Genomic DNA, 11,157 nt, shown 5'->3' with positions numbered 1-11,157 from the left:
AGCAGACACTGATCTATTCATAACTGAAGAGGAGGAGGAGGAACAGCAGACACTGATCTATTCATAACTGAAGAGGAGGAGGAGGAACAGCAGACACTGATCTATTCATAACTGAAGAGGAGGAGGAGGAACAGCAGACACTGATCTATTCATAACTGAAGAGGAGGAGGAGGAACAGTAGACACTGATCTATTCATAACTGAAGAGGAGCAGGAGGAACAGCAGACACTGATCTATTCATAACTGAAGAGGAGCAGGAGGAACAGCAGACACTGATCTATTCACAACTGAAGAGGAGCAGGAGGAACAGCAGACACTGATCTATTCATAACTGAAGAGGAGCAGGAGGAACAGCAGACACTGATCTATTCACAACTGAAGAGGAGGAGGAGGAACAGCAGACACTGATCTATTCACAACTGAAGAGGAGGAGGAGGAGGAGCAGCAGACACTGATCTATTCATAACTGAAGAGGAGGAGGAGGAGCAGCAGACACTGATCTATTCATAACTGCTTTGTACTGTCAGTTACAGACTTTGTAGTATTTTTTTTATATTTTTTTGTTTTCACCATTGTTGACTAAAATTGCTGAGAACAACTACAGTACAAACGTATTCAGACCCCTTGGATTTCATTTAGTTACAAAGTGGGATTAAAATGGATTTCATTTAGTTACAAAGTGGGATTAAAATGGATTTCATTTATTTTTGATACATTTTTAACTAAAATAGTTGCACCCCTTTTCCCCTCAGAATATCCTCAATTCGTCGGGGCATGGACTCTACAAGGTGTTGAAAGCGTTCCACATGGATGCTGGCCCATGTTGACTCCAACGTTTCCCACAGTTTTGTCAAGTTGGCTGGATGTCCTTTGGGTGGTGGACCGTTCTTGATACATACAGGAAACTGTTGAGCGTGAAAACCCCAGCAGTGTTGCAGTTGTTGACACTCAAACCAGTGCGCCTGGCCCTTACTACCATACCCTGTTCAAAGGCACTTAAATCTTTTGTCTTGCCTATTCGCCCTCTGAATGGCGGACATACACAATCTGTCTCAATTGTCTCAAGACTTAAAAACCCTTCTTTAACCTGTCTCCTCGCCTTCATCTACACTGATTGAAGTGGATTTAACAATTGACATCAATAAGGGATCATAGCTTTCACTTGATCAGTCTGTCATGGGAAGAGCAGGTGTTCCTAATGTTTTATACACTTACACACCAACTATACAAATGTGTAAGTGTTCTGCCCCTTTGTTTAGGAAATCCTAAATGAGTTCAGGAGTAAAAATTTGCTTAACAAATGACTTAAGGTACGTGGACTCAATCTGTGTTAAATAATAGGGGTTGGCATGATTTTTGAATGACTAACCCTTTCTCTGTCACCCATACATAAAACATCTATAAGGTCCCTCAGTCAAGTGTTACATTTCAAGCAAAGATTCAACTACAAAGACCAGGGAGCTTTTCAAAAGCCTCAAAGAAGGGCAGTGATTGGTAGATGTGGATGATTTATTAAACCACCCGGACACATCAAAGATGCAGTCGTCCTGAACTGAGCAGGAATGAAACTGCTCAACAAGGCACTAAAGTAATACTGCACTAAAATAAACAGCAATGGAATAGAATTTTGGCCTAAATGCAAAGCCTTAAGTTTGGGTCAAATCTTACACAATACATCACTGAATAACTGCCTCCTTATTTTCACTCATGGCGGTGGCTGTGTCATGGTATGGGTATGCTTGACATCGAGCTAAATAGAAACGGGATGGAGATAAGCACAGTCTGCTTTACACCAGAGACTGGGAGCAGGACAATCTACAACACAATACCAAATCTACACTGGAGTTGCTTAACCGAGAAGAGTGAATGTCCCTGAGTGGGTCAAATTACAATTTTGACTTGCTTGAAAATCTATGGCAAGACTTTGCTGTCTAGCCATGATCCCCAACACCTTGACAGAGCTTAATGTTTTTTTTTTAAAGAATAATGTGCAAATATTGCACAATCCAGGTGTGTGAAGTTCTTATTACCTATGAAAACTAATCTGTATTCAATGCCAAAGGGAGCTACATTTTAGTTATTTAATTTCTATTCATTTTTTTTTATAATTTATCTTCCACTTTGACATTACAGAGTATTTTATGTAGATATATAAAATACAAAAAATACATACATTTTAATCCCACTTTGTACCACAATAAAATGTGAAGAAATCCAAGGTGTCTGAATACTTTTGCGAGGCACTGTTTGTGTTGGTTGATATTAATCGAGTCGCTTTGTTCTAACCAGTGTGTATAGAATGCTTATGGTTTTCATGTTATTGACTCTTGACAATGACACATCCTATCATGAAAATGTGTTCTACATTTTGAGTGTCGACTCCTTTCACCACTATGGGTCAAGGCCAGGGTATGCAGTATCTATTTGCTATACTTGAAATGGAATTCAAATGTTCTTCCTCTGTCCCAATAGCCTTTGCGTTGACTTATCTTACTATGCACATTTGCAAAAAAAGTATGCATCTGTTCAAAGCCATAAACATTCTATTTGTATTGATGATATTCTAATACAAGGTGGATAAGAACTTCTACTTCTCTAACAACAAACCCAGTCATTTTAGATTGACACTGTTTAGAGATGCACAATTATTACCAGAAACAAACCACAGCAGCTGTAATGCACTCAAGTCAAGCTTTGTTTATTAAGTAGTACTTGGTATACATTTATGTGAACATCTTCAGTTATGTTACATCAAATGAAAATAGGTGGGGTAAAGGGGGTTTAAATTACATTTCAAATAAAGGTGCTGTGTTGTTTTGACGAGTTAACCATACGGTAGCACAGCGTGACATGACAAGGGTACTCCAACGTTTGTGGGAGGTTGACAGGGGCGGGCAGGACTGGGATGAGGGGGTGGGGTTGACAGGGGTGGGCTGGTTGGGAGGAGGTGGTGGTGGGGGGGGTTGACAGGGGCGGGCAGGACTGGGATGAGGGGGTGGGGTTGACAGGGGTGGGCTGGTTGGGAGGAGGTGGTGGTGGGGGGGTTTGACAGGGGCAGGCAGGATTGGGAGGAGGTGGTGGGAGGTTGACAGGGGTGGGCTGGTTGGGAAGGTGTAATGGAATGTGCTAGGGGTTGGGCTGGGGTTGACAGTGGGTAGGGGCAGAGGGAAGGTGGGGGGCTGATGGGGTGGGAGGGTAGGTGGAACAGAGGAGTGAAGATAGGGGGAGTTGACAAGCTTGGTGGTAGGGGAGAACGTGGGGTGCTCAGACAGACCGTCTGACAGCTGGGTGAGTCTCCACACTGCAGGACACTGAGGTGGTCCTCTCCTCTGTGACAGCTCCTACAGGGGAGCAGAGAAACATGGTACGTATAGAGGTTGTCAAAAACACAGTGAGCATAGACAGAAACTAAATAGAACAATTTAGGAATGATCTAATCTGGGAGTCTACCTTTTGATCTGAAGCGCTCCTCTGTCTGGAATGATATTTAGACACCTAAACAATGGGAATAAAAGTTGCTCTATTTTAAGTGTTAACAGTGCTCTGCTTGCAAGCAGTATGATCAGTGCTTTGTAAATTTGACTTGGGAATTATTTTCTGATATCACCACGTTTCTTCTGTAAACCTCACACTTTGATGAGCGCTAAAGAAACTTGTATTAATGTTTCCCCAACATTTCCCTCCAATCTGACATGACTCATGCCCTACTAGGGGAGCTGTTACCCATCCACGATGACCATTAACCAACATACCTTAAGCTTCTGGTTGTTTCCCTGCAGAGATCCCCAGCCTGCTCTCCTCTCCCTCCAGCAGCTTCCTGTAGACGGCGATTTCAGCGTCCAGCTTCAGCTTGATGTGCAGCAGCTCTTGGTAGTCGGCCAGGTACTTGCCCATCTCCATCTTGGTCTCGCAGAGCTGGTGCTGCAGCTGAGCAATGATGCCCTCCAGGCCTCCAACCTTATCCATGTGGGCCATCTCCATGTCCTCCAGTTGCTGCTCCAGGGCAGCGTTGCTCGCCCTCAGCCCGTCGATCTGGTTCTGGAGGTCTGTCACCTGGTTGTGGAAGGTGGTGATCTCTTCTTTCATGGACTTCATCTGTTCTTCTTTCTTGCCGGCGACTTCTTTGAGGGTTTCGAACTTGCCCTTGTACCACTTCTCGGCTTCCTGGACGTTCTTGGCCGCCACAGTCTCAATCTCGGCGCGCATGTTGCGGAGGTAGGCGGCGAGGTCAGGGCGGTCACCGTCGAGTTCTGTGGTCACCTTGGAGTCCTCAATCTGCTTCATAAGGTCGGCAACTTCCTCGTCATGCAACTTCTTGAGGAACTCAATCTCGGCCACCAGCTGTTCGACGCGCTTCTCGAGCTCAGCCTTCTGCAGAGTGGCGTTGTCAACGTCTTGACGGAATTCCCTCAGGATCATCTCTGCCTCCTCTGGAGATGGGACAAATAGAGAGTGGATGAGTTAGAAACACAACAGCAGTGATGTTAGTACTCTATACAGTATTGGCATCAATTGTATTTGATGGGGTGTATGATAAGCCTGTATACACACTAATCAAGTGTGATTGTACATAGGAGGAAAATATCTGGTTCCATTTTTCATGCAAACAAAAGTACAACATACCCTCTCCAACAACTGTTTATGTCTATATAAAAGTGACGTGAATCTATACGATTAGTTTCAGCAAATCTCCCCACTCCCCAGACAGTGGTCAGTGTGAGACTGAGACCCTACCTTTAAGTGACAGCTCCTCTTCCAGTTTCATTCTCCACACCTCCACCTCCTCCTCAATGTATCCCATCTCGATATCAGCAGCTCCCTTCTCATTGGTCAAGGCTTCGATCAGCTCCCTCATCTCCTTGAACTTGAGGTTGTATTCTTCTCCGATGCCAGTGGGGCCTCCCTTGAAGCGGCCCTGTAGCGCAGCCAGCTCGGCCGTCAGTAGGGCGTTCCTCTGTTCAAGGGCCTGGACTTTCTCGATGTAGCCTGCGAACCTCACGTTTAGCTCTTGCATCTCCTCCTTCTCGTTGGCATGGACCTGGTGTATCTCTGTGCCCAACTCCACGGCCGAGGACCCTTGGCCGCCCTGGTATCCGGAGCGTCCACGGTTGTTGTACGAGGATCCACGGCACCGGGAGGGAGAGGGGCTCTGAACCCGCATACTGCTGCGTGTCCCACTCACCTGCAGGGACTGGGATTTCTGGGAATAGGAAGATCCTCTCATGTTTGGTTCTCAATGTGCTACAAAGTGTCTTCTAGAATCAGATTATTTGTTTGTTCTTGAATATAGTTCCTGTTCCACTAAAAAGGAAGGCCTCTTCTGGTGTTCTCTCCCTTTGCTGGCTCGCCCACCTTGCTGCTGTGCTGACAGTCTCTCAGATCGACCTGTGGCTTTTATAGGGCCGCAAAGAATGTCTCAGACTCCCTTGAAAATCTTGCAGGGTTTTGACATGTTTTAAATGTGGATCATTACTCTCTTCAAAGACCTGCAGCACCACAGTCTTCATTTGCTAGCTAGCATTGCATTGTTAGTAGTGGGGGTGGGTGGAGTTTGCTCAGCCCTAACGCCTCCATATGAAATAGTGATATGAGCATGTATGCCCGCTATTTTTCACTCTCTTCTCACTTAGGGCGCCGCTAGGGACTCGAGAAGGTGTGAGGCAGGGTAGGGAGGGCATCAAGCGCATTGGAAAACGATGACGAAGTGACTTATGTTCTTCGGCAACAGTTTTTCCTGTAAGACTTTCTGACCCATGGTCCATCATATATGAATCAAGGTGTCAGACACCAGTCTCCAGTGGAGACATTATTTAAACAATACAATTAACCTCCAAGAATACCAAGAGACTTCCTAAGGCTGGTAATGGCATTAAGGAGAGCAGTAGGGCTCCTGCTTCATTTGAGTCTCTCTGTAGTCTCAGGATATGGACTACGCCAAACAGGGCAGTAATAATAGTAAAGCTATGTCTTGATATTTTAGATTCAGGTGCCTCTATTTGTGTTAGAAAAGTATTTTACTGGAACTATGGACAACCACTATTTATTAGTAAAAATGGTTTAAAGCACCTGCAACTGCACACTATTGAAATGTTTGGCGATGTTTTGACTCTAAGTGGTAATCTGAATTGACAAAAAGGGAAATCTGCATAATTGATGAAACACTACTGGTTATGTTTGATGAAACACTTGGTTTTGATGATGAGACACTGTTGGTTTTGATTGATGAGACACTATTGGTTATGATTGATGAGACACTATTATTTTCTGTAGTTTGTACAGTTGGTTCACACACTCTGTTCCTCCTCACTCTGTCACGTCCTGACCTTAGAAAGTGGTTATTTTCTATGGTAGAGTAGGTCAGGGTGTGACAGGGGGGTTTTCTAGTTTAGTTTTTCTATGTTGGGTTTTGTTTGGGATTATCTCCAATTAGAGGCAGCTGGTCCTCGTTGTCTCTAATTGGAGCTCATACTTAAGTAGGGTTTTTTTTCACCTGGGTTTGTGGGAGATTATTTCTGAGTTAGTGTATGTTTCTACTCTGCGTCACAGTTTGTTGTTGTTGTTCATTCAGTTTATTTGTGTATGTATTGCAAAGTTTCACAGTGAAAATAAAGTGTGGAACGACACACATGGTGCACTTTGGTCCGCTCCTTCCCACGACAACCGTGACTCGAATCACATTTAAAATCAATATACAACCTATTTTTTCACGACATTTTTAATCCACTCTACATTCATGGACATGAGATTATTGCACTTTTAAGTGATATCCTCTGGGTCCACATTGTACAATTTGTTACGCTGAGCGTAGCCTAGTGGTTAGAGCGTTGGACTAGTAACCGAAAGGTTGCAAGATCGAATCCCTGAGCTGACAAGGTACAAAATCTGTCGTTCTGCCCCTGAACAAGGCAGTTAACCCACTGTTCCTAGACAGTCATTGAAAATAAGAATTTGTTCTTAACTGACTTACCTAGTTAAATAAAGGTACAATTAAATACATAAAAAATATATATATGTCTGTTACCCAAATAAATGAATGGTGTTACCAAATGGTGAAGTATTGCCCTTGTACTAGCTAACATTAGCTGTGTCTAACATAGCTAGCTGTGGACTATGTGTGTATCTATCTGTGTGATGCCTTCAGCCCCTGTCGGCAGTCCCCTGCGAGGGATCTACGTTCATGGATATAAGATGACATGTCTTCACCAAATGGTGAATACCTCGATATACTGTACCACATGTTTAGTAGTGAGTCATGATTAGCTTGCTGTTAGCGTGACGTGAGAGGGTGTAGCCATCTGCCTGCCTCCCCTGTGAGGGCATCAGCCCTGAGCAGGTTCAATCGCTAGTCTACATTCATTGACATGAGATGACTTGTCTTCTTGACCAAAGTAATCATGAATTAATTAATATGTACTGAACAAAAATATAAACACAACATTCAACAATGTTCATATAAGGAAACAGTCAATCTATGGATTTCACATGACTGGGAATATAGATATGCATCTGTTGGTCACAGATACCTTAAAACAATGGGCCTCAGGATCACATCACAGTATTTCTGTGCATTCAAATTGCCAATGATAAAATGCAATTGTTTGTTGTCCATAGTTTATACTGACCATAACCCCACCATGGGGCACTCTGTTTACAACTTTGACAAACTGTTCACCCACATGACACCATACACATGGTCTGCAGTTGTGAGGCTGGTTGGACGTACTACCAAATTCTCTAAAACAAGGTTGGATGCGGCTTATGGTAGAGAAATTAACATTCAATTCTCTGGCAACAATTCTGGTGGACATTCCTGCAGTCAGCATGCCAATTGCAAATCAAAACTTGAGACATCTGTGGTATTCTGTTGTGTGACAAAACTGCACATTTTAGAGTGGCTTTTAATTGTCCATAGCACAAGGTTCACCTGTGTAATGATCATGCTGTTTAATCATATGCCACACCTGTCAGGTGGATGGATTATCTTTGGCAAAGGAGAAATGTTCACTAACAGGAATGAGAAATAAGCTTTTTTGTGCGTATGGAACATTTCTGGGATCTTTTATTTCCGCTCAGGAAACATGGGACCAACACTTTACGTTTGCATTTATGTTGCGTTGATATTTTATATAATAGCTCATGTCCAGTAGATAGTCATGATGATTAGCTAGCTAGCTGTGTGTATCTGTATCTGTGATGCCTCCAGCCCCAGCCAGTCCCCCCCCATTGAACCCAATAACCTTTTTTCATAACAATTTCCCTCTACATTCATGGCCATAACCAAATTGTGAAGTAATACCCAATATTAGCTAACATTAGCTATGTGTGCTGTGTAGAGGGATGCATCTGCCTGTCCAGTCCCAGTCAGCCTTATTCCCCTGTGAGGGCATCAGCACGGAGCAGGTTCAATCTCTAGTCTACATTCATGAACTTGACATAACTTCTTCTGACCGAATGAAGTAATACTGTTGTATTACCCAAACATTAGCTATGTATTACATGGCTATCTCTGTGTGGGTGTGTCTCTGTATCTGTATAATGCATCCAGCCTCAGTCATTCCCCTGCTAGGTCATCAGCACTGAGCAGGTTCAATCTCTAGGGCGCATGTTAATTGGCTTGGGCCTCTGCTGTGACAGGAGTCACGGAGACCAACCCTGCAGGCTCCAACCACACACTAGGTTTCGTCCCAAATGCAGGCCAGGGTCATATTGAGGAAGTAGGTAGGAGGAAAATGTGTTATGAAATGGAAAACGGACAGAAACAAGCTTTCTTATTGAACAAGATCAGGTAGTACCACTTCGTCGAGTCATTTCGTGTCTACTTAACGCATTCCAGGTTTACAACTGTCACTTAAGTTTGTGACCTAACTTACCCTGTAGACCTGATAACTGTAACCATGTTTACAAGGACTTTAGAGGACGCTGTTACAAGCATTTCGCTACACCCGCAATAACATCTGCTAAATATGTGTATGTGACCCAAAAAAATGGATTTGATTTAGAGTGTTGTTGAAGTGCACAGTTGCCCTTTTGACTCTAGGGTTGTTTAGTGGCAGAAGGGTGTAGAAAATAAACGTCTCTACGGCACCAGAACTGACAACAGATGTCATGACTTCCACCGAAGTCAGTTCCTCTCCTTGTTCGGGCGGCGGTCGGCGTCACCGGTCTTCTAGCCATCGTCGATCCACTTTTCATTTTCCATTTGTTTTGTCTTGTTTTCCTACACACCTGGTTCTCATTTCCCTCATTAAGTGTTGTGTATTTAACCCTCTGTTCCCCCCATGTCTTTGTGTGGAATTGTTTGTTGTAAGTGCTTGTGCACATGTTTACTGGTGCACGTCGGGTTTTGTGTGAGGGTTTCTCTTTGTTTTGTGTGAGAATCACCTCGTTAAAACCCCATGAAGAGCATTATCTGAAACATCTGATTTACATCATCTTGAGTCTCTGGTGATTAAGATGTGTTTGGCACTGACTACACACACACACACACACACACACACACACACACAGCTGACACACACACACACAGCTGACACACACATACACACACACACAGTTGACACACATACACACACACACACACACAGCTGACACATACACACACACGCACACACATACACACACACACACACACACACACAACTAGTGTCTTTGGGGACTGTCACTGCCTTCTGTCCCATTTCCTTCAGCCCCCACCGTGTCACGTGTCTCTCTGAGCTGATATAATGAGGATATGTTGCCTTAAGACCATGCTGAGACTGGCGTTGGTGGTGGAAAAGCCTCTATCAAATTCACTCAATTCAATTTAAGGGCTTTATATTTTTTAATTCACATTGCCAAAGCAAGTGAAATAGATAATAAACAATAAAAAATGAACAGTAAACATTACACTCACAAAAGTTCTAAAAGAATAGAGACATTTCTAATGTCATATTATGTCTATTTACAATGTAACGATGTGCAAATAGTTAAAGTACAAAAGGGAAAATAAATAAACATAAATATAGGTTGTATTTACAACGGTGTTTGTTCTTCATTGTTTTCCCTTTTCTTGTGGCAACAGGTCACAAATCTTGCTGCTGTGATGGCACACTGTGGTATTTCACCCAATAGATATGGGAGTTGATCAAAATTGTATTTGTTTTTGAATTCTTTGTGGGTCTGTGTAATCTGAGGGAAATATGTGTCTCTAATATGGTCATACATTTGCCAGGAGGTTAGGAAGTGCAGCTCAGTTTCCACCTCATTTTGTGCCTTCCCGCGGCCTTTCTCAATAGCAAGGCTATGCTCACGGATTCTGTACATAGTCAGTCTCAGTGGTCAGGTATTCTGCCACTGTGTACTCTCTGTTTAGGGCCAAATAACATTCTTGCTTGCTCAGTTTTTTTGTAAATTCTTTCCAATTTGTCAAGTAATTATATTTTTGTTTTCTCATGATTTGTTTGGGTCTAATTGTGTCCTGGGGCTCTGTGGGGTCTGTTTGTGTTTGTGAATAGAGCCCCCAGGACCAGCTTCCTTAGGGGACTCTTCTCCAGGTTCATCTCTCTGTAGGTGATGACTCTGTGGGGTGTGTTTGTGAACAGAGCCCCAGGATCAGCTTGCTTAGGGGACTCTTCTCCAGATTCATCTCTCTGTAGGTGATGACTCTGTGGGGTGTGTTTGTGAACAGAGCCCCAGGATCAGCTTGCTTAGGGGGCTCTTCTCCAGGTTCATCTCTCTGTAGGTGATGACTCTGTGGGGTGTGTTTATGAACAGAGCCCCAGGATCAGCTTGCTTAGGGGACTCTTCTCCAGGTTCATCTCTCTGTAGGTGATGGCTCTGTGGGGTGTGTTTGTGAACAGAGCCCCAGGATCAGCTTGCTTAGGGGACTCTTCTCCAGGTTCATCTCTCTGTAGGTGATGGCTCTGTGGGGTGTGTTTGTGAACAGAGCCCCAGGATCAGCTTGCTTAGGGGGCTCTTCTCCAGGTTCATCTCTCTGTAGGTGATTTGCTATGGAAGGTTTGGGAATTGCTTCCTTTTAGGTGGTTGTAGAATGTAACGGCTCTTTAGGATACCATCAACCCCACAGGCCTTTATGGGTTGGATGGTTTGTATTGTGTCCTGTAGTTCATTCAATTTAATTGGAGAATCCAGTGGGATCTTGTAGTCTTTAGTAGTTGA

At 43.7% G+C, this 11,157-nt stretch overlaps 1 protein-coding gene across 2 annotated transcripts; it reads right to left on the bottom strand.

The window, feature by feature from the left end:
• Nucleotides 1-2,985: 2,985 nt before the first annotated feature.
• On the bottom strand, nt 2,986-5,378 carry LOC115149448 (desmin). 2 transcript variants are annotated; one of them, XM_029692314.1, is made up of 4 exons: nt 4,735-5,378; nt 3,753-4,430; nt 3,451-3,495; nt 2,986-3,341 (listed from the first exon to the last, which is right to left on the bottom strand). In XM_029692314.1, the coding sequence occupies exons 1-2, from the start codon at nt 5,222-5,224 to the stop codon at nt 3,754-3,756; spliced, it is 1,167 nt and encodes a 388-aa protein (XP_029548174.1). In that variant the 5' UTR covers nt 5,225-5,378; the 3' UTR covers nt 2,986-3,341; nt 3,451-3,495; nt 3,753. The 2 variants fall into 2 exon arrangements, with proteins under 2 accessions (XP_029548174.1, XP_029548175.1); XM_029692315.1 differs by lacking the exon at nt 3,451-3,495.
• Nucleotides 5,379-11,157: the final 5,779 nt, after the last annotated feature.

This window comes from Salmo trutta, chromosome 15 (assembly GCF_901001165.1).
Source record: "Salmo trutta chromosome 15, fSalTru1.1, whole genome shotgun sequence".
NCBI classification, from domain to species: Eukaryota; Metazoa; Chordata; class Actinopteri; order Salmoniformes; family Salmonidae; genus Salmo; species Salmo trutta.
This window is presented reverse-complemented; position numbering and strand designations above follow the sequence as displayed.